The following is a 25,635-nucleotide window of genomic DNA, read 5'->3' as shown; positions in this document are numbered from 1 at the left end:
CAGTGACTGGTCCCTTGTCCACAGGTGAAGGGGGTGGCCCTAGAAACCCAGGCCCCCACCCCTGTGGTAAGACCTGGGGCTCCAGACATTGTGGGTAATGTGGTTTCCAGGCCTGCAGGGGAACCAGAGGTGACAGATTTCGAGTCTGAAAGGAATTATGGGCAATGGAGCCAAACTCCAGAGCTGCAGGGGATTGTGGGTAACAGAGCCAGACTGCAACAGTGCAGGGGGTTGTGGGTAATAACGTCAGAGCCCAGGCCCCCAGGAGGATTATGGGTAATGAATCCAGACCCCAGTCAGGCCTCAGCTCAAGAGAAATTGTGGGGAACAGAGCCAGTCTGCAGGCCCACAGGACAACAGGTCATGGGGCTAGACACCAGAAGTGCAGGGGACTGTGGGTGACAGAGCCAGGCTCAGGTCCCAGGGGACTCTGGGTAATGTACCACCCACCAGTTCTGACCCCAGAGGCTCTCACTGGGCAGGCCATCCTGGCCCCAGGGTCCCCCTTTAGTGGCCTGAGAGACCCTCCCCCAGGCATTCACCCACTAGTTCTCCACCTATCTGGTCACTTGAGGAGCCAAGCGAGTCCCGTCCCCACTTAGAAGGAGCAGCCAAGGTCCCAACAGAGACTCACGCCCAGGCTCCTGCCCGGAAGCCAGCGGGAACTGGCCCTACCCCCCTCCCTCGGTGCCCAGCCCAGCCCCCGGAGGCCGGACACGCACCGTCTGCTCTTCTCGATCTCCCATCAGGCTCCTAGCTTACAGAGCTTCCTGCAGCAGCAGGCTCAGCTGGAGCTCCTGGCCAGACGGGTCACCCTGCTGGAAGCCATCATCTGGCCAGGTAACGGCAGGGTGGGCAGGCAGGGGCAGCCCCTGCCAGGAAGGGCCTGGGAAGGGCCTGGGGACACAGAAGGCACCTCCCAATACTGGATCCAGACTAGCAGACAGCCACTCTTCGGCCCTTCCATCCGGCCAGCAGACGGTGTCTGGCACAGAGGAGGTTCTGGTAACTAGTTCTTGAGTGAATGAGCACCTGCTCTGTGCCAGGTACCTCGCTGGCACAGGCTCCAACAGATAAGACAGACAGGGTCCTGCTGTCATGGAGCTTAGGGTGCTGGGGGGAAGCCCTGGAACTGGGTGTTAAACCTAGGGTGATGAATACCACAGTGGAGTGAATACAGGTGGCCACCAAAGCCCACAAGTGCTCCTGATGCAGGCTGGGGGGTGGCAGAGGACATCTCAGGAGGGCTTCCTGGAGGAGGAGGCGTCTAAGTGGAGACCTGAAAGGCAAGGATCGGGGGCAAGTGAACAGGCAGAGGAACAGCATGGACAAAAGCCAGGAGACCAGAGAGAACCTAGAGGGACAGTTCCGTGAGGTTGCTGAGGGTGAGAACAGAGGCTAGAAGATCTGGCAGGGCCCCGTTTGAGAAGGTCCTCAAAGGTAGGTCAGGGAGGCATGGAAGGAGGTTAGGACACCTGGCTGTCACAGTGGTCCTAAGGAGGTCTCTCCACATTAAACTGGAGCCTGTGGCTGGCCCTGGAGAGAGTCAGGGATTGGCCACCCTGTTCCTCATCTACCCGTGAAGAGGCCCCAGCCCTTCTCCCAGCTGCCCCATCTCTCAGCCCAGTCCTAGCGCATCAGTGCACACAGCCTCAGACATCATGTCCAACCTCCCATCTATTTTACAGATGGGGAAATTTGAGGCCCCCAGCAGGAAGAAGAGCCAAGGTTAGACCCAAGCCTCCCTCATTTGGCAAAACTGTAGGGCACACCTGCTGCAGGCTGGGTCTGAGGCAGATCTCAGGGTACCCGCCTTGGGGAGCTGCCCATCGGGTGGTGGGCAATCCTCAGCATCTATAGAGATGAGGGCCATTGGGTACAGGAGCACCAAAGGATGTGTGTGAGGAGAAGCCTTCCTGGAAGATGGGACCCTTGCATTAGTCATGGAAGGTCCCTACAAGTGTGCCAGGAGGAAGAGGTGGGAGGACAGCCCCCGTGGGGACAAAGGCCTAGAGGTGGGAAGGTGTGTGGGTTCTGCTTCCAAAGCTGCTCTCGCCACGCCCCAGGGCTTCCCCAACTTCTGAAAACTCAGACCATCTCCCAGACCTCCTCCCCTCTCCCAGAGGAAGGACCAAGGACCAAATCCCAGGCGCTCAGCTCCTTGTCAGGTGTCCCCTGATTCCCCTCTCAGGAGGATTGGGAGGGGAGTCAGAAGGGACACACTGTGGCCTTGGATCTGTGCTCTGCCCCCCTCAGCCGGCTCTGTCGCCAGCAGCCCAGGGAGGAAGTGCCAGGCACCTGGCAGTGTGGCCAGGAGGAGGGGAGTAGAGGAGATGGAGCCTTCCCCATTGGCCCATCATACACAGCACGTGCTAACAAAAGACCCCGATGGGGCTCATGTTTAGATTATAATCAATAATGATGATAATAGTAACAGCTGTCACACATCCAGTCTACCTGGGCTGGGAAATTTACATCCATCATCTCCAGTCCTTGCAACAAGCTTTCTAGGTGGGCGATACTGTGCCCACTTCACAGATGAAGAAACACAGGTTCAGAGGGCTCGTGTGACTCCCCCAGGACATAGGGATAGTAGTGGTGAGGCCAGGGGTCCGCCCTAGGTCGGGCCTCTAAAGCGCCAGCTCTTTGGGCTCCATCGGCAAAGGTTCCCTGACCCCTCTGCTTTGCTAGGCACTGAGTGGGGCCCGGGGGAAACCAAGGCCCTGAATTTGATCATGTCAGAACAGCATCTCATGACTGACTCACAGTGACCAGACCTGCAGGAGCCCTGGGTTGAAAACACACCAACCTAGTGACCATAATAATCCAACATTTACTGTGAAAACCACTTTCCACTCTTGGTCACATTGAACACTCTGCAAGGGTGTGACAACAGGAGTGTCATCCCCACGTTCCAGATGAGGCTTAAAGGTTCTGGGACTTGCCCAAGGCCACATAACTGGGACATGGTGGGGCCAGGACTTGGCCTGAGCTGATGTTGGAACCTGAGCTTTGAGCTACCCTCCTCCTACGCTCCCTGTTTTAGGGCATGAAATGTTCCTTGACTGTGATTGCAGATACCTGTCTGCCCCAAGGGCCCCAAATCTCAGCCCAGAGGTGCATGGGACACAGGGTCAGAGCGCTAGACAGTTATGAGTATGAGGGTATAGCTCCCTCCCTGGCATTGCCTTCAGTGGGAAGCTGGTGCTCACCAGAGTCAAAGTGTCTCTCCTGTGAACAGGGTTTCGAAGGCTCAGCCAAGTCCTCCATCCTGGGGCCCTCCCCCTGCAAAAATAACCCATCCTTCTGAGCTGCCTAACCCCTCATTTAACTTTGAGAGGGACTGAGGTGATAGTTACATAAGGCTTCCTGGAAGAGGTAGGTCCTGATCTGCGTTTTGAAGGTTGAGTAGTTTTCCAGGTGGGAAGAATGCCAATTATCCGGTTTTACTCTTGGGGGCCAGCTTATTTGCAGGTTGGGGCATAATCTCACCATAGCCAAATCGGAACTGACTTCAGTAATTACTGGAGTTGGCCAGGGCCTCTGTATCTGGAACTGTCCCCCTGGTTTTAGAGATGAGACAACTGAGGCTCTGACAGAGGTCCAAAGCCACACAGTAGGTCAGTGGCAGAGCCTGGCCTTCCTGAACCCTTCCCCACTACAGGTGGCCTAACCTGAGGAGAGAGGAAGAGTGAGGCTGATGCCTGGCCTTAGTTTACCCAGCTCTGAAATGGGAATGATTCAGGGCACACCTCCGCTCCAAGATACGTTAACGAAAAAAAGAGCTATACTGTTTATGGAGCATCTACTACATGCTAAGCATTTCAGAAACATGGTGGGTTCATTGATCCCCACTTGACAGAGAAAATCAAATAGAGGCCCTGAGTGTTCTAGCTGGGTTAGGGGCTAATAACTCCTGGGGGTAGGGGCACTAACCAGCTTTGCAGACCTCCTTCTTTTCACACACCTCTGCCTCTCAGACTCGGGCAGAGAGCCCCAGCCCCCCACCCCCCAGAGGGCCAAGGGAAGGTGGGCACCTCACACAGACATCACTAACCCGGCCTCTTTCCTTCCCTCCCGCAGAACCAGAGGGGTCAGGGGCAGACCCTGCCGGCACGGGCACCCCCAGCCTCCTGCGGGGCAAGAGGGGAGGACACGCCACCAGCTACCAGATTGTGGCCCCCAGGAGCCGAAACGAGAGAGACTGAGTGTGGTGGTGGCCCCTTGGGGAGGGCCAGGCCAGGCTTCCCTTCCCAGCCTGGACTTGGCCAGCTGCCTCCAAGGTCCGCCATCCGTATTTATTAATATCCTCAGGGTCCCTTCTGCCACCTAGGCCTTTGGGGTGGGCATGTCTTGGTCCTGGCACCCCATGCGCATCTGCCTCCTATGAGGCTGAGCAGGGACTGGAGCCTGAGAGGGAGGTGTGGTCCAGGCAAGAGGTGAGGCCTTGCTCAGGGCCCTGGGCCTCAGTTTCCCTCTGTGAAATGGGGTGATGCAGGCCTGTGGGGAGGGGCGGCAGGTCTGGAGCTTCTGTCTTCTCATCAACTGCCCGGCCATCCAGGCCCCAAGCAACAGAGGGAGTTGGAAGCTGGGGCTCTGCCCGGCCCTCAGCACACCCAGGGATGATGAGAGCGGGCAGTCTCACCTCCCCACTCCCCAGCCAAACCTGGGGGCCCACCTGTATCCCTTGTCTCCTTGTTTTCTGGTGCTGGGTTCCTGGCCCTGAGGTCAAGCTACCTGATCTGACTGGACATTCAGGGCTCCTTGTCTCAGTTCTGACCCCTGAACCCTCAGTCCTTCTCATGTCCCAGGCGGAGGGGGCATGGAGAGGGAGGGGCCACCTGCTCCCACAACAGCTTGTGACAGACACCAGGAGGTAGATGTGTATCAGCCAATAAAGGCACCCAGCCTCATTGCCCACCGGCCTGGTCTCAGTGTGTGCGTAGATGAGGGGCAGCCGGGCAGGGCCAGCAGCCTCTCTTCTCAGTGGCCTTCACTGTCCACCTGCAAAGCACGACTGTGAGGCCAGGGCTCCCCTGGCCATCACCTGGGCAGCTGGGGAATGGGGGTAGGTGAGCAGAACAGAGGGTCAGGCCATCCCCACCCCCTGGCCAGGTGTCCAGCAGGAGCTACCAGACCTCGGGGCAGCTTCCCTTCTCTGAGCCTGTTTCCTCACCTGTAAAATGAGACTGATGGTGTAGTCCTCAGGTTTCCCAGTCTGTGTCTGGCCCCTGGCTGGTGACCAACGGCAGGGTTGGTCTCTGCGGCCCCTCCACTCTGGCCCTGGCCTGGGGTACAACCTCACGGGTGACCAGAGCACAGGCCGCTCCGGGACCTACAGCCCCCTGTACTGCTCCTCAAAGTCCAGCTTCCCAGCCCCTCTGCCTTGCAGAGTTCCCATCGGTGACTCACACCCATGCCCCACCCTCTGCCCTCTAGGCTCTGGCTACACCTCCCCTCCCTGGGAGGGGGCAAGGACTGAGAGGGGCCAGGAGGGAGGAGCTGCTTCTTCAAAGCCGAGGAAGCTTCTCCCCCACAGCACGCCCACATTGCTTCCTGCCCCCGGGGGCCCCGCAGGGCCCAGCCACCGGCCTCAGAGCCTGCCCTGGGCCAGGCCTGAGGACACGTACTGAACTGGCCCTTGTCCAGCAGGGACACAGGGGGCTGTGGGCAGTGAAGGGATGCTGTTCCTGGCGAATCAGGGAAGGCTTCCTAGAGGAAGGTCTCCGTGTAGGCCAAGACCTGAGGATGGGTAGAAATTAGCTGGGAAACAGATGACAAATGCTCCTTGGCAGAGGGTCCAGCCCAACAAAAACCCCGAGGCGGAAGCTTGGTAACACTGCGTCTCTGGACATCAGGGAGCTGCTCTCCTGCAGTCGGCTGTTTGTTCACTGCTCGTTCATTCTTTCATTCATTCATTCATCCCCCTGATGCTAACGTAGAAGAGTCAGACACAACTGCTGCCTCCAAGGAGGTCCAGGTTGAAAAGTGAACTGGTTTTTATTCTAAACAGTACCAGGGCAGGATGCTGGGGGGCTGCCCCTAAACCCACCCTGACTCTCAGCAGACAGGGCTGGGCTCCGACTTCCCACCCACAGGCCAGGCTTCTTCTCACCTGAGAGCCTGCCTGTGCTAGGGGGGCCCAGGACCCTCAGGGTGGGTGGGCCCACCCCTCCCCTGAGTCACCAGTGCCTCGGTGCCCACCTCCCCACCAACCAGCAGTGACACGGCACCCTCCACATGGCCCGTGGCTGCCAGGGCCACCACCGCCTGCTCCGTGGGGAAGCCCATGCGCTCCAGTTGCTGCAGCCTGTGGGAAGAGGGGACAGGGAGGGAGTGTCAGGGCCGCCTCCAGCCCCCACACCAGGGGACCCCACCCCTACTTACCCCACCTTACCGCAGGGAGGAGACAGAGGACTTAGGCAGCCGGAGTGGGCTCTCGGGACCCTGGACTGGGCCCTCAAGGAGCGAGGCCTGGATCCCCTTCTGCAGTATCTGCTCGTCCAGGGCTGCCCACAGCGGGGTCCCTGGGGGGAAGCTGGGCCCAGACCAGGCCAGTCCCACCTCTGAGGAGCCCTCCCAGAGCGGCTGCACAGGCCCCAGGCCTGGCGGGAGCGGGGCTGAGCCTTCACTGAGGGGCCAGAGGCTAGGGGAGGCCATGTAAGGAGGTCCAGGGGTGGGTGGCCTGGAGGGGCAGAAGCAGAAGAAGGCCTGACTGCCAGCCACCGGCATGGCTTCCACCACCGGGGCCAGTGTCCTCGGCATCACCCTCACCTCACTCCGGCAGGATGGGTGACAGGCAGCTCAGCCTGGCTGCCTGGGGTGGGAAGGAGCTGGAGTGGCCAGCACCCCGCCAGGGCCCTGCACAGGACACCCTCCTGCAGTGCCTGCAGCCGCTGCTCAGAGATCTCCAGCCACCGGAAGGCCCCAGCCGCGTCTGTCTGCCCAGGGCAGGGCGGCCGGTCAAGGAAAACCACATCCAGCCAGGGGTGAGCCCGCGCCACATGCCAGGCCCTGTGCCAAGTGTCTGATGGGAATTCCCTCCTGTCTCCTCACTGTGGCCCTGCCAGGGAGGTGTCATCACCCTCGTCAGCAGCGGAGGCTCAGAGAGGAAGAGGGCCCTGCCTGAAGCTACCCAGCCAATGAGAGGCAGAGCCAGATGTGCCTCATCCCAAAACCTGTCTCATCCCCATTCAGCCGCCCCCTGCCCGCTGTCCCCTGAGGCCTGTGTGCCTGCTCAGGCCTGTGACACCAGGCCCACCCCTGGGCCCTGCCCCAGCCAGGGCGACATGCTCCCCTCTCCAGGATTCAGCCGGGTGTCCCCAATCCTAAACGACTCCAGGGTCAGCCTGCACCCACTGTTCCCTCTGACTGCACTGTTGTCCCCGACAGGCATTAAGCGTCTTTAGAGCAAAAGTCTGTGTTTAACACACCTGCACCACTGGCTGCAGGTCGTTCCCCCTTTTGGCGCCAGGAGAGTCGCAGGCTCACGCTCACCCTGGTCCTTACACCCTCTGTACTGTCTGCCAGGCCCGTGCTCTCCTTTTCCACTTCTCGTCACCTGAACCCCTCCTTCTGCATGGTCTCGGCGTAGACCCACCTCCACTGGTACATCCAGATTAAGTGCCTCCTTGGGCCCCTCAGCTCCCAGGCTCTCCTTTAAATTGTAATTGGTACCTCTACATGGCCACAAGCCCCCAGTCCCCAGCCCAGAGCCAGGCGAGAGTAGGACTTGGAGACGCTCCTGGGATGTGTGTGAATGTGGGGGCCTGACCCCTTGTGCCAATTCCTTCCCAGGCACCCTGGGGGCCCAGCCACAGAACCCACACGTCCATACGAGCCCTGGGCCAAGGCAAAGGATACAGGCCAGGCCAGCCAGGAGGCCGCAGAAGAGCTGCAGGAAGGGCGGCTCGGAGCTGAGCAGTGGTGTCAGGGCGAGCAGCAGCCACGGCAGGAGCCATGGTGGCAGTGCCCCACGGGGCCGTCTAGGGTGGTAACCCTGCCCCGCCAGCATGGCCAGGTGGACAGGCATGTATCCACAGCCCCCGGCTGCTCTGGACACCCCGAGGCCTGCCAGCAGGACAGCCATCAGCCCGGAGGCCAGGGCAAGGAGGGTGGAGGCATGCAGGAACCGCAGTGTGCCCAGGTGGCACTCCTGCCGCCAGCCCAGCGTGGGCAGGAGCAGCAGGCTCAGCAGCAGCCCTGGGAGGGCCTTGTGGCCCAGGGCATGTGTCAGCAGCCGGTGCGCTGGGAGAGAGAACGGGCTTATGTGCCAGGTTAGTGCCCCTAACCCCCAAGGCTGGCCCAGGTGTGCCAGATGGGGAAACACCCTCCACCAGGGCCGCCCACTAAGCCAGCCTCCCCTCCCCGGGAGCCAAAGTCTGCCCACTGCCAGTAGTTTAATCACTGGTGGTGGGGACCAAGGGCTTCCAAACACTGTGACCGCCCCCCTGCTGCTTTAAGTAGAACAAGCCAGACCCAACACTCGGTCTTCTTAAGAACAACCAACCATGGATAAGTCACTTCACTTCTGTGAGCATCATTTGGGTTCCTCAAATGTAAATGGAAGCTGTCATTCTTGGGAAACAGGTGTTCAGCTGGGGTCACTCCTCAAACCCCTAGTGCCTCCTTCCTGTTTTTGGGCTTAACTGAAAGTCTTAGTTTATTTTAAGGGAAAGCCACCAGAAAGGGGAGCCGTCTGAAAAGAATTCCTACTCACAGGCTCCCACCCCTGTGCTGGCCCCTCTGCCCAGGTCCTCGGCCCTCCCTTCTTGGCTGTAGTTGAGCTGGGCATGCTCCCGTCCAAGGCTGACCTTCCCCGGGGCCCTGGGTCCTGTCCTTGCCTGACAACTGCAGGATGCATGCTGCTCCTGCCAACTGGTCTCAGGCCCTACAGCAAGTCTCCTGCCTCCTCCAAGGCCCATGTGGCTGGCCCTCACCCTGCCAAGGGTCCAGCAGCAGCTCTGGGGCCAGGACAAGGCTGGGGCCGGCTCCCAGCAGCCACAGGCCGCTCATGAGCAGCATCAGGATGGAGGAGGCGAGAGGCAGCGCCGGGGTCAGTAGGCCAGGGGGACCTCTGGCATGCATAGCTTGTCTGAAGGTGATCAAAGGTGGTCTTGGGGCTGTGAGCTAGGGGTAAAGGAAAACAATAACAACAGTTATTATTGCAGCTTTTATCTGACTTCCTTTCGGCTACCATACCAACAGCACAATTTTACAGAAATAAAAACTGAGGCTGGAGAGGCGGGTGCAGCAACTTGGCCGTAGAGGACCTCAGAGCCTAACCATGTGTTTAGCCATCTTGCCATCCCACCGATGTGTGAGGATGGGAAGAGGCCAGGCCAAAAGGTCTCTGAGCCCTGATGGGCCCTGGAAAGGAGCCTGGAGTGGGAAGCACGGGGAATGGGAAGTTGAACGGGGGCCCTGGACTCCCAAAATTTTTTGGATTTGTGCAGTCCCCCAGGGCAAATTCAGGGCCATCTCCAGCTTTCCTCTGCCTCCCTCTTCCCTCAGGCTACAGACCAGCCACCTTCCTCCCTCCCTTCTCCCCTCCACTGACTTAGAGCTCCAGGTGGCCTGAGCTGCCCTTGACAGAGGGGGTAAGGCCAGCCAAAGGGCAGGCAGATTAGAGAGGGGGTGGAGCAGAAGGGTTGGAGGAGAGGCAACAGGAGTCTCACACCCTGAGTGCATACAGTGACACTGGACAGAGACGTCCCCTTCCTCGAGCCCCGACCACAGCCCCTCTGACCCTACCCTCCCTTTCACAGAAAGGTTTCAGTATCCACTCCACTTCTTCCTGCTGTGTATCTCTCCCTGGGCAAATCTGGAGCCTCTCCGTCCTCATCTGTAAATTGGGGATTAAGAAAATCCATTCCTCATAGGATGAGAAAAAGGAATGGACTCAGGCAGTCCCACAGCTCCTGCTGGATAAACTGTAGCCATCCTGGCTGTCCCCAACAAGGGGAAGCCTGAACATGGAAGCAGCTGCTCCAGCCCTCAAATGTGCCAATTTCCTGCCCATGAGGCAAGGCTTTCTCTCCCATTCTCCCTCCTCACATCCAGCCTGTCCTCTAGGCCCTGCTGGAATCCCCTCACTCCTGTACCCTAGCCTGTCTCAGGACTCCCACTGAGCTGATTTTATAGGGCAGGAAGCAAAATCCCAGAGAAAAGAAGGCTGCTTCATCAGCTCCCTTGTCATGGGCATCCTTGGCATCAAAACCCACCCGCCAGTTTCCTGCAGGAAAAATACAGAAAACTCCTCTGCCTGTGACGTCCTTCCCTTCATCTCTCTAACAGCAAACTCCTATTCACCCTTTGAAGTCCAGCTCAAAGGTCCCCTTCCCCTCCTCTGGTCCCTCCACATCTTGGAGCCTACCCTATACAGTGAGCACCGCTTGGCCTGTTTTTCTCTAGGCAGGTGGTCTGAACTGGGGGAGGAGGGGTGCTCCTCTTTCTCATGGTCAAGTTCCCCAGGGTGCTCCTAGCACATAGCTCGTGCTTTATGTGTCTTCACTGAAAGAAAGACACTAGCTTTGCTCCGGGTCCCGCTGAAGGATTTGGTGAGCCCTGCCCTTCACTGGGCGTGGGCATCTGCCTAGGGAGACTGGGTTGAATCCAAGAAGTCAGCCAGGTGCCAGCCTTGCAGGGAGCCAAGGCACCCACTGCCAGCCTTCTCCTGCACCCTCACAACCATCCTCCCCCCCCCACCCCGTGTACTTTAGCAAGAGTGAGAGACTTGCCCATGGACCAGCAGAACTGGGATCTGAACGCTCCCGGTCTCAGTCTCTTTATCTACAAAACGGGGCTGTGCAGCATCAGGCTCTGCCTACCTTACTGGGAAGCCGGGAGGACAGAATGGTAAGACAGGACAGGGACAATTCTTCCGGGTGATGGACAGTGTGTGTGTGTGGGGGGGGGGGGGGTCCCAGGGTGTGGGTGGGGCTCAGCTTTGTGACTTTAGGAAAAGTACCCCAAGTCCTTGGGCCTCAGTTTCCCCTTCTGTAAAAACAAGGTTGTTGGATGAGAGGTGATTAAAGGGTCTTCTCAACCTCGACCGTTACTGGGGGGCTCTCGGGCCGGGCGCTACGTTCGGAGCCTCCCATCCAGCCCACCGGCCTTGGCCCCCTCCCCCGCGGACCGGGCCACGTGTCTGGGGTACTCACGGCGCAGCGCACCCCCCGCCCCCAGAAGGCCGAGTAGAGCCCTTGGCTGGGAGTCGGTACTCTAGCCTCCCGCCGACACCCGAGCGCCCCGAGCCCATTCTGCTCGCCCTCGGGCGCGTGACCCGGGCTGACCGGTCGGCACGCCACCCCCTCCTCCTCCGCCGCCGCCCGCCGATTAGTCAGCAGTTGTTCTAGGCCCCGGTCCCTTCCCCCAGCCCTCCCGCCGGCCTCCGTTTCCCTCCAAGGCCGACTCTTCAGAGACGGTCCCTAGAGCCAGCGGGAGTAACCATTCCAAACAACCTAGCATCGACCGGAGAATCACTCCGACTTGTTACCAAGATCCGTTCGCCAGCCGCTCCCGCCCCTGCGGTGCTATTTTGGCCCGCACGTCACATCCGGTGCTCTTTAGAGAGGATTAGGACTAGAGTTGCGGGCGCGAAGGGTGAGAAAGCTGTGGTTCGTCCCTCCCTTTCCCACCCCCGTGGCCTGGCCCGATGGTAGCACCCGAGGTTGCGGGTTTCGCGCCTGCGCAGTGCGGCGCCTAGAGGGAAAGCGAGAGGGAGACGGACGTTGAGAGAACGAGAAGGAAGGAGAGAGAAAATGGCGTCCACGGGTGAGTATGGTGGAACTGCGGTCGCTCCGGCGACTGCCAGGATGCCCAAATTGGGGGCTGCTTGTTTCTCGGGGTGGCCGGGACGACTGAGTGGACCTGCCGAGAGGGACGTGAGGTACCCGTCGCGGTTCGAGAAGCTCGACGGCCGGCGTCCCCCTCCGCTCCCTCCCCTCCCCCAACGGGGCAGGCCGGTTCTGGAACCTTCCGGCGCCCCCCGCGCGCGGGGGCCTCGAGGCGGCGGGTACGCGCGGGGCCTGCTTTGGTCTCCATTGTGTGGTGGCCGTCGGGCCCTGCGCCCTGGGCAGCCCGCCACGTGGGCGGGGCCTGCGGCCTCTGGGGCCCCGCGTGGGGGTGGGAGGGCTCGGCTAGGCTTCGGGCCCGACACCCCGAAACCGTAGGTGGGGGGGGGGGCCGGCGGCGGCTTGAGAAGCCGCAGGCCCGCTGACCCTCTGACTCTCCCCACCCCAACCCCATTTCCAGGGCGGCAGCCCAAGCCCGAGCGCTGCTCTGCCTCACCGAGAAGACGAGGGAAAAAAAGCAAATAAACAAAAAAGGTTTCGCGGATTTGTGAGCCGAGGGGCGCCGACCTATGAGCGGGAGGCCCGTCATTCTTAAAGCCGGGTCGGCTGGGGCGTCCGGGGCCGCCGAGCTGCGTCCTCGGCGGGCTCCAACCCCCAAGCCGAACTTCTGCCCGAATTGGGCTTTAGACGGAGTGCCCCCCCGCTCCTTTACAGCCCCCCAGTCGGCTGCCTCTTCGGGATTCGCTTTTTACCATTATTAATTCTCCTTACCGCCCCAAAAATCAATTCCCAGGGCCATTTTTCAGCAGACGGCGAGGGAGATTTTTTGTATAAGGCCAACCCGGATCGTGTGGCCAGAAATTCCCACCGAAAGAAATTTCTGGCGTCTTTGACTTAGGGGAAACAAAAGGCCCCAGTCGGCGTTTGAATTATACTTAAGTAATCGTTTCGCACGTTTATTCGCTTAGGTTAAGCTGAGAGGCTTGTTTATTTCGTGGACTGATAGAAGAGAGCGGAAGGAGGAGCGGACTGGACTTTGAAAGCCCGGGGTGGGAACTGGAATATGATGTTTGGGGTGTTCCTTGACGCCCGGAGTGTGTAAGAGAGTAGCCTAAACGTGACCTGCAGTTTGCAGCCTGTTCCTGCACTAACTTGTGGTTATTGGTCGAGTGGGGCATTTTTGCCTCCGGGGGTGTTCTTAGGCAGCCTGACTCCAGGCCTTAAGAGGCAGTTGGAGAAGATGGAAGATGGGAAAAGCTCTGGGTCCTTCAGAGTTTTAATTTGAAAAGGGTCCAGAATCCAGCAACGGAATGACAGTTTAAGAACTCTCCGCAACTATGTTGTCAGTAAACAAGCAGGTAGATGCTGGCTGTTAGTGCCAGGGTACAGAGTGCCCCTAGAAGAAAGAACTCTGAAATAACCACAGTCTTAGACACATCTTGGTGGGAAATGGTTTCCTCAGAGCCCTTTCCACCTTCCTCTTCCCTGCAGTGTTAGGATTTTGTAAGGGGGAGTGCTACTCTCCCTTCCCTGTTAACGTTTGGGGAGTAAATATGTGTGTGTGCAAATTTGTGTGTGGCTGGACTTGCCCCTTTTTCGTTCTACTTTGTTCAAGCTGTGTTTACTGGTAACCACCACATACTATATTAGAATTACAATTGTGGATTATGTAGACACACAGTAGTAGGCCTGGCTGGGGGCCCTTTGGGGGGTCATTAACTTATCTGGACTTTGGTTTCCTTTCAGTCCAAATGAAGAGGTTAGGCTAGACCTTTTAAGAGCTTTTTCAGCCTTCAGCTTCTGACCTTACAGCAAAGTATTTTGGCTCCCACAAAGTTGTCCCGTAGTGACTTTAACTCGTGATGTAGTCTGAAGCTCTAAATCTCTGCAGTTTTGATCGTGACTGCCTTAAAGTATCTAAAAGCCACCACCTTGGGTAATGTTAGTTGTTTTTCCTCCTCATGTGTAGCATATATAGAAAAGTACCTAGAGTATATGTCCACTTTAACGAAGAATTACAACACGAACTCCCAAGTAACCACCATTCAGACCAAGAAATAGAACATTGTCAGCACTCTGGAGGCGCCCCCCCCCCCCCCGCCCCCCGCGGTCACAGCCCCTTCTCTCCTCAACCTGTCCTGTATTTTTAGTGTAGTCTTCAGCTGCAGATTTGGGAGTTAAAAAAACAAAAGAAAAAAACATAACTGCTAAATAATCTGACCAATGTGTAACTGTAGATTTTTGAGGCCATATAATGTTTGTATGCTGTAGGTAGATAACATAAGTTCTCATGAAACACATTTGCTACTTCCCGTAGCCCACCAATATGGGGCTAAATCAGCTGCTTTCCCATGGATCTGAGATCATTCCTTGTTCATGTCAGCTTCGCCACTTTGATGTTTTACATAACTGTTCTTGTGTAGCAGTCCTCTTGCAGACATTGAGCTTATATGTCAGCTATTTAGAATCATTTCTCATACAGAAGCCTCTGCAGAAGGTAGTTTGAAATATTTGATTTTTGATGCTTCATTGGTATGTTTATTTTGTAACTACAACATGGAAGAAGTGATTTGCATTTAGTTTTTTATATGTCACATACAGAGCTAAGATTGTCTTGAACAAATCAATTTGTTCATTATACCTAGCCTTTGGCCATTGATTTGATAATGTTGATTCAGGGTTCTGAGTTAAGGGTGTACAGAGGAAGGAAAGTGGTCAAGTGAAGTGTATAGAGATGAAGAATGAGCCAAGTTAAAGAGATGGATTCAGCAAAATGCTCTGGGGGCAGGCCAGGTGAACTGTGAAGCAGGCTTTGAATGGAGTGGGGTTAGAAACCCCTCCACCAAGAGCTGTCAACTATTGCTTTCAGATGAGGGACTATTTTCTGATTGGAAAAGAAAGGACCCTTTGGTCTGCCTTAATGACAGTGTTGCCTTCTAACATAGAATAAGATACATAGTTCTTGTGGAGAGCAAAGAATTGGGCAGGAGTTTTAAAAAATAATTACTTTAACTTCTTTAAAAATATATGTTTGATTCAGTAGTGCCATGAAAACCTATTAACCATTTTATTTTCTGTTTTCACTACTTGCAAATGCCTCAGTGGACCAGAGGGGTTTTTTTGTTTTCGTTTTTAGTCCTTTTTTATGCGTGTTGTAAATTTCTTATGAAAAGGAAAGTTGTAGGAAGCTTTACTTAGAGAGGAGAGGGGAAGAAAAATTGTTTTTTTTTTTTTTAAGTTGAAATCGCTTGAGTTTAAAAAGATGATGTTACCTAAAACCAAGTTATTCCCCAAAAGATTAAATGCTTTCTCCTCTGCCAGTTATCATGATTCTGCCTTGACTGCTTCACTGGTACTTAAAATGTGTCTAGTTTTTAAATTATTCTACAGATGTAGCCCTCATACAGTCAGCAAACCCTTTAGAACACTGGATTGAGATGATTGTCCTCTTGTTTTCTGCCATTTCATTTCACAGTCCTCCTAGGGAATTATGGTTGGTCTAACTTGCTAAAGTGAGGGAGTGATTTTTTTTTCTTTAAACTAGTTTTTGAGGAGGTGTAGCTTCTGATGTAACCATTCTGGTGTTAAACGTTATATTGTTGCATGCCTCCTTTTTATATGAAGGTAAAACTTGGGATCCTCTTGAGTTTATCTTGTTCTCCTGTTAGTTTTAGGATGATGATCATATATTTGAAATGACAGCCTACAGTTAAGGGAAGTTTGTAGTCATGGGAACATGCAAAGTATCTTTGCCAGATCAGATGATCTTGACCTCATTAGCTGGCACTTTGTTCAGATTTTCTGTTTAACTGGCTCAGGTTTTTTTAGTTTGGTGTTGAAAGATAAGAGGTACTCATTTGGACCTGTGTTGTCCTGTAGGTCCTCTCAATACCGTTTTTTGGGGTTTTTTAAAATATATTTATTTTATTTATTTATTTTTGGCTGTGTTGGGTCTTCATTGCTGCGTGTGGGCTTTCTCTAGTTATGGCGAGCGGGGGCTTCTCTTGTTGCAGAGCACGGGCTCTAGGCACACGGGCTTCAGTAATTGTGGCGCACGGGCTTCAGTAGTTGTGGCGCACGGGCTTAGTTGCTCCGCGGCATGTGGGATCTTCCCAGACCAGGGCTTGAACCCGTGTCCCCTGCATTGGCAGGCGGATTCTTAACCACTGTGCCACCAGGAAAGTCCCTCAGTACAGTTTTTAAAATTCATCTTCCTGCCACCTGCATGCCTTCCCCCCTTTTTTCCTTTCTCCTTGTAAACGTTGGCTTCACACTATTTTCTCTCCTTGTTTTCTCTAGATTACAGTACATACAGCCAAGCTGCAGCCCAGCAGGGGTAAGTCAGACTTTTACAGCAGTACCTTGGGTGTGATTGGTTGTTTTTTAGGGTACAGAGCCTCCTTTTTTTTTTTTTTTTTTAATTTATCAATTTCCCCCCTCCTTTCCTTTTAATTAATTAATTAATTTATTTTTGGGTGTGTTGGGTCTTCGTTTCTGTGCGAGGGCTTTCTCCAGTCCCAGCGAGCGGGGTCCACTCTTCATCGCGGTGCGTGGGACTCTCACTGTCGCGGCCTCTCTTGTTGCGGAGCACAGGCTCCAGACGCGCAGGCTCAGTAGTCGTGGCTCACGGGCCTAGCCGCTTACAGAGCCTCCTTTAATTGTAGAGGATTTAGTAATGGAATCTGGATTTCTATATTCAGTTCTTGCATTTAATTTCTCTTACAGCTACAGTGCTTACACCGCCCAGCCCACTCAAGGATATGCACAGACCACCCAGGTAATCTTTAAGATAATTATTTGTGGCTGCATCCTCAAGTAAAATATTTCCATCAGCCATTGAAACAATAGCTAGCATGAATCTTTTTCAGAAATTAGGTAGTAGAAGAGTATAATGTGCTTGTAATCATAAAATACACAGGCGTTTAAACTTTCACAGTGGGAGTGCCATTGTAATGAAACCATCCTCAAACTGGGAGTTGCTAGCTCTCCTTTCCTTCCTAGTATGGTTTCTCAAGTTAGGTGTTTTGCTCCATGCTTGTTCCTTCTACATATTTTGTGTTTAAATTTATTTAATTTAATCATACAGCAGTTCTGCAGAGGAAGGTGATATTATGACATTTTGCAGATGAAAAATTGCAGTGCATAGATATTACACCATTCGCCACTGGTCACACAGTAAGTGATGGGTTAGCTCTTATGGCTGCCTAACTATAGGGCTTTTGAGCTCTTTCTAGTACATGAGTCTATTCTAAAGTCTAGGCCAACAGATACTAGAAATTAGCCACCTAGTGTTCTCAGTATCATCTCAAATTCTGAAATGGTCTGTGGCATAAAACGGATATAGTAGCTCTGCCATGGAAACATTATAGGACAGGCAGAATGTGATGTCTCTAGCTGATCTTACATAACTGGTCATTCACGTCTAGAATGTGATCTTGCTAATATCTGAAAAAACAGTTCATTCCTTGCCAGGTTTTAAGTATTACTGATGTCCAGGTTCAAAAGACAGCACTCTTGCTGTCTTAAGAATATATACAGTGTTCTTGTTCATTTTCTTTGAAGTGGTATGATAATTTTTAAAATTTTGTCTCAAGCTGAAAATATAGTTTTCAAAATCGTCTGACAGATTTTAGTCCCATTTTCATTTTCGTTGTTCATTTTATCTTCCTAGCATTTGTTTCCATTTGCTAAAACTGCTACACTAAGTGCTGGCGATTATACACACCTGTTCCCTCATTGTTAATCATTTGAGGGCATCTTGTTAATCTCCTGTATCGTTAAATTGTGGTTTTGCCTGATTATCTCAGGAACTTTTTTGTAGTTTATGAAAATGAGTGGATTAGATAAGGGGAAACAAGCATTCATGATACTGCGATCACTTGCCTGTTTTTTTAAAATCTTTTTATTAGAAAGCATATTTTTGACTTTGTTTTTCCAATTTAGGAACTTAGAAGTCAGTCCATTTTATTGCTAAAATACAAGATTCATATATGAAGTCCTTAAATCCATTTTCTTTGAGCAGGCATATGGGCAACAAAGTTACGGAACCTATGGACAGCCCACTGATGTCAGCTATACCCAGGCTCAGACCACTGCAACCTATGGGCAGACCGCCTATGCAACTTCTTATGGACAGCCTCCCACTGGTAAGACTCTAGAGAGACTTTGGGGTTACATTAGCTAGGGTGTTTGCTAAGAAGCTTGTTACTTGTGCTCTTGGGTGTATATTCTGGTTGATACCTTGGCGTTTGGGAATCCTTTATTCTTAGGAGGAGCTGGGGGTTTTTGTTTTGTTTTTTTCCTTTTCCTTATATTCTCCTTGAGGGATCTCTAATAGAATGTGGGTGGGATAAATTCCAAGGGAAAAAAGAACTTTTCCTTCTAACTATTTTATACAGTGTATTGAGTAATCTCACGACAAAATGGAGAATATATAAGAGATTGTGCTAATGCTAATACTGGGAAAGAATGAGCCTTCTTAAACTGAGCTGCTTAAAAATCAAACTGATTTTCACATCTGTTTGCTTCATCTGATAGTGTGCCCTCTACTTTTTGTTTTGTGCTTTCCACAGTAGAAGGGACCAGTACAGGTTTGACTATCCTGCTCATTCTTGCATGGGAATTGCTTTCCATCTTGTCTAACCCTGTAATGTTAACCCTTTAGGTGTTTTCATTTGTTTAACCCTCAAACTTTCTAACATCACACACAATAAGGTGCTAATGGAAAACTGCTTCAGGTGCCATTCGCAGATACATGTCCCTTTTCTTTATGTGATTTTGGGAAAGGTTTCGCTTTGTTTTATTTTACATTATTTTGTGTCAAGCCTTAATAATAGTTGCTCACCTTCTCAAAGGTATTTCAGGTGACTACTCCCCAGCTGATTTCCCCCTATTCCCTGAAGGATAGATTGCATGATTAGATTTATTCAGAGGAACAGATTGCCACCTTGCATGTATTATGTTTGTCTGTTGGTTGGCTTCCAGTCCAGACACATTTTATTTTCTGTTTACGTGTTAATGAATTATTTTAATTCATAGTATGTCTTAAATATATATGTAACAGCATTCCAGGGAGCAAAAAAGAAAAATTATTTTAAGAATTAGAATAAATTGTATCCTAATACTGGGGTTGAAAGTGGAGCCTGTGAAAATTTTACAATAACTTTTTTATGTTTGGTGCTGTGTGACATTTCAGGATCCCTACCTTAAAGATGTAAAAACTTTTATTTTTCAAACTGTCTTTAATCCCCAAGTTATATATGGTCTATCAGAGTCATTAGTAGGGAGAAACCCACCTGTAATTTATGTCACTTCGTAACAATGTCCTGGATTTGATGGGAAGTATTTCCTAATCTATCTCATTAATGCATATCATTGAATAGGATGGGAAATGTTTAAACTTTTTGTGGGTGTTGGCAACTGTAGGAAAAGCTGGAACTGAGACTCTGCAGTTTGTATTTTTAGCACAGAATTTTGAAATTGTGAGATGAACTTTACATATTCAAGCTATTATGTTTTTAATGAGATGTAATTGACATATATAACATTAGTTTCAGGTGTACAACATGATTCAATATTTGTGTATGTTGTGAAATCACCACAGTAAGTCTAGTTAACATGAATCACCACACATCCTTTTGATGAGAGCTTTTAGGATCGTCTCTCTTAGGAACTTTCAAATATACAATACAGTATTGCTAACTGTAGTCATCATGCTGCAGATTACATCCCCATGACTGATTTATTATAACTAGATGTTTTGTATGCTTTTGACCTTAACTTATTTTAAAAATAAGTATCATCTGAAGTAATACAGCTTAGATCTAGCCTTTGGAGCCTTTGGATCATTTTATAAGAACATGATAAAGTCATTTATAGGAAATACAGTAGCCTTCTAGATTCTGTGGAGCCATGTTTTTGCTTTGTAGTTTATGGAAGTTTATGTAGTTTATGTAGTTTACCCTTCATATCTCCCCAAATTCTTCCGTCAACTTTTGGAGTGTAGGAACTAAAATTAAACCTAGTGAGCAAATTGAGGCTGAACCAAACCAAGCAGGACCCTGACAGTAGTAAGTAGGTTCAGGAACACTTAATACTTTTTTCCTTACCTCTTACTGCCTTTACACATAAAAGTCATTGGATAGGGCTTCCCTGGTGGCACAGTGGTTAAGAATCTGCCTGCCAATGCAGGGGACATGGGTTCGACCCCTGGTCCGGGAAGATCCCACATGCCGCGGAGCAACGAAGCCCATGTGCCGCAACTACTGAGCCTGTGCTCTAGAGCCCACGAGCCACAACTACTGAGCCCACGCACCGCATCTAAAGCCCGCGTGCTCTAGAGCCCATGCTCTGCAACAAGAGAAGCCACCACGGTGAGAAGCCCGCGCACCACAACGAAGAGTAGCCCCTGCTCGCTGCAACTAGAGAAAGCCCGCACACAGCAACGAAGACCCAACACAGCCAAAACTAATAAATAAATAAATAAAAATAAATAAATTTATTTTAAAAAAAGTCATTGGATAATTATTGGAAGAAATATAAAAAGACACTTCTAGAATATTTTAAAATTAAGCTTCATGAGAAGGGAGCTATATAAATCTCAACTCATTAATTGGAATAGAAATCTTAGACTTTATTTTTTATCATTGAAGTTGAACAAAAATTCTGGTTGGTTTGTGTGATGTTTCTTACTACCTTTTTCCTTAAATTTATCAACACATAGTAGATATGTTGTCTTTTTGCTGTTGGTCTTTTTTACTGTCATTAAATCATTTTGCTCTTTTAATTTTTGCTCATTTTGATTGGCTGCTTGTGTGGGTACTACAATTAATTAAAAGATTATTAATTTTAAAAAAAGATTATTAATTAACCCAGTGTCTATTAGTGTAATCTTTAGCACTGCAAGGCTCTGTTGCTGGATACTTTTATGACACGAGTTATTGCCCTTGTCACTTTTTTTTGTTGTTGTTGTTTTTTAATTGTTCTTATAAATCTTTTTTTTTTTTAATTGTATTTATTTATTTTTGGCTGCATTGGGTCTTTGTTGCTGCCCGCGGGCTTTCTCTAGTTGGCGTAGGCGGGGGCTACTCTTCATTCCGGTGCGTGGGCTTCTCATTGCAGTGGCTTCTTTTGTTGCGGAGCACGGGCTTCAGTAGTTGTGGCTCACGGGCTCAGTAGTTGTGGCTCTCAGGCTCTAGAGCGCAGGCTCAATAGTTGTGGCACACGGGCTTCGTTGCTCTGCGGCATGTAGGATCTTCCTGGACCGGGGCTTGAACCCGTGTCCCCTGCATTGGCAGGTGGATTCTTAACCACTGTGCCACCAGGGAAGTCCTCTTCTTGTAAATCTTATAGATGGCCTGTCATGTAGGGAAAAAAAAAAATCTGTGTAGGAGTAACAGAGTAGGTGGAATTAGATTCCAGTTAAATAAGTGAGTGCTTTATGTGGTTGACATTAGGATTCTGCAAAGAACTTTTAAATTAAATAAACAGTTCAGATGAATAACATGCCAACTTGAAAAACTTCCAGTGCTTGGGGCTCCCTGTTCTGTGAAATATGCTTTCATATACACTTCAGCCCAACATATTTGAGAAGGAAATATGTGTATAATTAATTTCAGAATTTCCCTAAAATGTTTGAGATGGAGAAGAAAGTATTATACTCTGTGCTACAAAAGATGACACTTTAGATTGTACCAAGGGAAGTTGGTATTTGTTTTTGGCTGTTGGTATTTGTTGGTATTTGGCTAAGTTGGTATTTGTATTTATTTTTGTGTATATAGTGAGGACACTTTATTCTAACTGAAGTTTAAGTACTGAAACATTTTTACTTTAGTGAGATTTGGGTTTTTCTTTGATGGACATAAATGCTGACAGCTAGACCCAACTTTTTATTGCATGGCTTAACTTGTGCTCGTTGACCATGAGGGAGGAGTAGGAGGGAGGGAAGCCAAGCACCAGGAAAGGTTATAATACTTCTTATAGGAAAGGGACGCAAGTTAGGAGCTGCAGGTCCAGGGGTGGGAGTTGTCACATTCTAAGCCCAAGTTCCAGGTGAAAGGGCATGGATCCCGGGAATTCCCTGGCAGCTCAGTGGTTAGGACTCCAGGGCCTGGGTTCAGTCCCTGGTCAGGGAACTAAGATCTTGCAAGCCGAGCAGTACGGCAAAAAAAGAAAGAAAAGAAAGGGCATGGATCCTGCCTGGTTTGGCAGAGGCAGGAACTAGGGAAAGAGCCTAGCTTGGTCTCTGCACACCTGTGACAGCATGTCTGTAATATTTGGTTAGGGAAATAGCAAGGGGGCTGCAGAGTCCATCTCCAGTATTGCTGAGCAGGAAAAAGACTCATTTGCTCGCGGTGGGTAAATAAGGGAAATGGGGTGGGTAATTTGATGACGGGCTTAGAATCTCAAATGGTTTTATTATGTGAAAAACATTTACCTTTTCAATGTTTATTTTGGGAATGTTAACTTTAATTTAAAATAATTTATCAGAAAAGTTAAATAGGGAAAACCTTTGTTGGTCATATGTACGTAAGCAAATATAATTTGTAGTATGTGTTTATTACTAATGTGCCATTTCAAATCTTAGTGCTGGTTACAAGCATTTTCTTAGTTGTTTGTTACCCGAAACAAAATTAGCAGTTCTTAGAGTGTTTAATCAATTGTTAACATCTCACTGAAAATTAAACACATGTTCTCTGCAATTTCCAGTTTCCTTAAACGTGAACTGCCCATGATGCTTGGGGCTGAAAGCAAATAATTCCAAATGATAGGTTTTAATGCTAAAACTTGTACCTGGATCATTATTTTAGAGCTACTTAAAGATGTTGTGTCATTTGCCTTTTACTTCCCTTTCTGGGACATTTTATTCCTGTTGGAGTATAGAATTAGTGAAAGCAGACTTGTCCCCTATTGAATGCTTTCGAGGTAGGGGCAAAGGGAGCCCTTTTTTCTATACCAGCACTTTCTATGGCCTACTCTCTTTCCTCCTTTCTTTTAGGTGTGGTTTAGAGCAAAAGAGACAGTGCTTTGCTGAAAACTGAGTATTTTCAGAGAACTTAGGCTTTAAATATTGGTTTGTTGCTATTTTTACTGAAGGGGAAATATTTAAAGGAGCTAAATATCATGATGGTTGAAAGTAGGTGGTTTACAGATTGTCTTGTTAATGAGTGTCTAGGCAGGTCTCTGAGGAGCCAGAAATCTGACATAGCTCTCCTTTATTCCAGGATATTCTACTCCAACTGCCCCCCAGGCATACAGTCAGCCTGTCCAGGGGTACGGCACTGGTGCTTATGATACCACCACTGCTACAGTCACTACTACCCAGGCCTCCTATGCAGCTCAGTCTGCATATGGCACCCAGCCTGCTTATCCAGCCTATGGGCAGCAGCCAGCAGCCACCGCGCCTGCAAGGTAAGGCCCCCTCACCTACCCCGAATGCAGCAACCTCAGGCTTTCAAAAAAGAGAGCAAGCCTCACTTAGAATGTATGACTTGGTTCCTTTGTAATGCTTACTCACATACTTTGGTGTTAACTAATTGTTCTTCACCAGGTACAGTCACACCACAAACAGTACTCTTCATTTAGTAGAGAAATGGTGCCATCCAGGGGCCAAAATGAGGAATGTCACTGAGTGGGGTTGTCTAGTTTCAGAAGAGTGGACTTTCCGGTAGGAGGAAGCTGTTGTATTTACTTTGCTAAACCCAGAAGAAAATTGAGTGTGGTTTCCTCACAACAGAACAACTGATAGAATTGTACTTTGATGCTTTTACCTTTGGTTTTATTGACCCTGTAAATGGATAACACCTTTCTCTTTGGGAAAAACACTGTAGTTCACAGTTGGGGTAGGGGGTAGAATCATGTGGTTCAAGAAATAGTCACATGATCCAGTTGTCAGTAAAGGGTATATCCATATCCAGAAGTCAAACGTTGGTGACATGATTTTCTCTGTTATGTATTGGCTTGGTAATCTAAATATCCCAGGCAAGTATAAATTCTTAACTGGGTGCCCTGCTATAGGGTGAATATTTGAGCAAAGTTCACACTCCGTCACACCATTGTAAAGCAATTACACTCCAATAAAGATGTTTAAAAAAAAAAAAAGTTCATACTCCGTGACTGATTAGCAAGTAAACAGTATTAATTATGACTTAACAGAAGATTTCAGGTCTTTGCTTTAGGCAATGCACTTAGGTGGCTTCTGCATACAGTCTTGAAGGAACATTGAATTGTGGTTTGAAAGAAGACTTTTTAGGGAGTAAACAAGAGATCAACTTGTAACCTAGACTTTTTGTCTGCTGTAGAGGTAAGAAATTAGCTCTGGCAAACACTCATGAGATTACTTCTAAAATGCACAGTGAGTAATCAGAGCTACTTGGTAGTTTACCTCTTCTAGACAGCCTGTGCAGTGGTTAGTGTTAAGCTGATTCCTGTAGGGTCCCAATTCAGTTGACCTAGAGTGTTCTCAGATGTTTGAAGTCCCATTTGATGCTCCATTGCAACAGTATATCCAAGCCATAGCTGGGGGGTGGGGGTATATTACTAATTGGTCTTTGAATAAATCATCCTTTTTGGTTCCTTTTTCTTAATTTTTCGATCCTTAACACTTTATAACAGCTGTCTTGTGATCAGTGATAGCTACTCCCTTTTCCCCTGGAAAGAGGGGGCTCGTGACCCGTTTCAGCTCTTTGGAGAAACCAGTGCTTCCACATCCTCCCTGGTCTGCCTGCTGATTCTTGGGCTTTGCTTAAAATAGCATATGCTCATTTTGCTACAACCCTGTTATAAACTGTTAAGGTAAAGGGATTATAGAAACCTCTTTTTTTTTCCTTGGGATTAAGATTGGTTTTCGTCCCTTAACAAGGATGTTTTCCAGTTCACCTGAGCGTGAGAGGAGTGTGTGTGTTTGTCTATCTCCATCCCTGTGTGTGTCCCTGCCCTACTCTGGTATTTCCATTATGGAGACTGAGGCAGGGTTAGATTAATTTATGGCAGTTCAAGTTAGGAAATGTTTTTTTCAGGTCTGTTCTTAATAGATGAGAAACATAAAAAGAAACATAAACCCACAGATTGTCCAAACTTATAAATGCCATGGACTTATGTAAATGTTACTCTGACCCAGAATTTGCATTATTGTTAAAGTTTCTTGTTTGTCTTTAATGGTCCTTTTTGAGAAAAGGCATTTTCTTCCCGAACAAACCACCTCCCCTCCCACATCTCTTAAATGGGCAGCACAAAGTATTGTAACTGCCTTTTGTAGCTGCTGATATGGAATGAATGGAGCATGTTGATGTCTCTTCTGTGGATGAGATTAAGTCTCCCCCATCTTTAGTGTTGTCTTCCAGCAGAAGCAGTTGGACTGACATTGGGTTTTGATGTAGTTCACTTTGCAATTGTATATATTTCCAAGCTCAATACTAACATTGCTTATTGCTCATAGATTGTAGAGTTCTTACCCAAGAGTTTTGTGGTTGAGAAAAAAGAAGTCTCACTTTTTTATTTCTCCTTTTAGACCGCAGGATGGTAACAAACCCGCTGAGACTAGTCAACCTCAATCTAGCACAGGGGGTTACAACCAGCCCAGCCTAGGATATGGACAGAGTAACTACAGTTATCCCCAGGTACCTGGGAGCTACCCCATGCAGCCAGTCACGGCACCACCATCCTATCCTCCTACCAGGTCAGTCTTCTCATTTCTTGTTCTTGTGGCCAGTGAGCTAGTAGAATAACAAAACAGATTTTTTTCAGGCTGACCAGCTTGCTTCTGCTTCCTCAGGTGGGCTACGTTATCTGACTCTCCCAGTGATAAGCCTGACCACATATTGTACATTAAAACCTCAGTCCT

At 49.9% G+C, this 25,635-nt stretch overlaps 3 protein-coding genes across 11 annotated transcripts in view; 2 read left to right on the top strand and 1 right to left on the bottom strand.

The window, feature by feature from the left end:
* Positions 1–4,902, top strand: part of EMID1 (EMI domain containing 1) — a 40,033-nt gene extending 35,131 nt beyond the window's left edge. For 2 of the 3 annotated variants that reach the window (XM_068562994.1, XM_068562993.1), the window contains exon 15: positions 4,084–4,902. In XM_068562994.1, the coding sequence (XP_068419095.1) occupies positions 4,084–4,208 (125 nt within the window). In that variant the 3' untranslated portion in view covers positions 4,209–4,902. Of the gene's footprint in view, positions 1–749; positions 841–4,083 lie in introns of all 3 variants that reach the window. The other variant, XM_068562995.1, reaches the window with a different exon arrangement.
* Positions 4,903–5,981: 1,079 nt separating this feature from the next.
* Positions 5,982–11,624, bottom strand: RHBDD3 (rhomboid domain containing 3). Of its 6 annotated transcripts, none has more exons than XM_068563753.1 (6): positions 11,463–11,624; positions 8,940–9,129; positions 7,864–8,247; positions 6,775–6,937; positions 6,398–6,685; positions 5,982–6,310 (listed from the first exon to the last, which is right to left on the bottom strand). In XM_068563753.1, the coding sequence occupies exons 2-6, from the start codon at positions 9,085–9,087 to the stop codon at positions 6,133–6,135; spliced, it is 1,161 nt and encodes a 386-aa protein (XP_068419854.1). In that variant the 5' UTR covers positions 9,088–9,129; positions 11,463–11,624; the 3' UTR covers positions 5,982–6,132. The 6 variants fall into 6 exon arrangements, with proteins under 6 accessions (XP_068419854.1, XP_068419855.1, XP_068419857.1 ...); XM_068563754.1 differs by having other exon boundaries at positions 11,498–11,624; XM_068563756.1 differs by lacking the exon at positions 11,463–11,624 and adding an exon at positions 11,295–11,349.
* Positions 11,625–11,663: 39 nt separating this feature from the next.
* Positions 11,664–25,635, top strand: part of EWSR1 (EWS RNA binding protein 1) — a 28,551-nt gene continuing 14,579 nt past the window's right edge. For both annotated transcript variants that reach the window (XM_068563752.1, XM_068563751.1), the window contains exons 1-6: positions 11,664–11,775; positions 16,095–16,131; positions 16,521–16,572; positions 17,818–17,941; positions 23,018–23,204; positions 25,303–25,470. In XM_068563752.1, the coding sequence (XP_068419853.1) occupies positions 11,763–11,775; positions 16,095–16,131; positions 16,521–16,572; positions 17,818–17,941; positions 23,018–23,204; positions 25,303–25,470 (581 nt within the window). In that variant the 5' untranslated portion in view covers positions 11,664–11,762. The remainder of the gene's footprint in view (positions 11,776–16,094; positions 16,132–16,520; positions 16,573–17,817; positions 17,942–23,017; positions 23,205–25,302; positions 25,471–25,635) is intronic.

The sequence above is a fragment of the Eschrichtius robustus genome, chromosome 14, assembly GCF_028021215.1.
Source record: "Eschrichtius robustus isolate mEscRob2 chromosome 14, mEscRob2.pri, whole genome shotgun sequence".
Classification (NCBI taxonomy): domain Eukaryota; kingdom Metazoa; phylum Chordata; class Mammalia; order Artiodactyla; family Eschrichtiidae; genus Eschrichtius; species Eschrichtius robustus.
This window is presented reverse-complemented; position numbering and strand designations above follow the sequence as displayed.

Excerpts from the sequence above, each read along its gene's own strand:
- RHBDD3 (XM_068563753.1), bottom strand. The coding sequence starts at position 9,087 with ATGCATGCCAGAGGTCCCCCTGGCCTACTGACCCCGGCGCTGCCTCTC. Across the intron at positions 8,248-8,939 it reads GCTGCTGGACCCTTGGCAGG|CGCACCGGCTGCTGACACAT; the intron begins GTGAGGGCCAGC and ends TCTCTCTCCCAG. Across the intron at positions 6,311-6,397 it reads TCCTCTGTCTCCTCCCTGCG|GCTGCAGCAACTGGAGCGCA; the intron begins GTAAGGTGGGGT and ends CTCTTCCCACAG.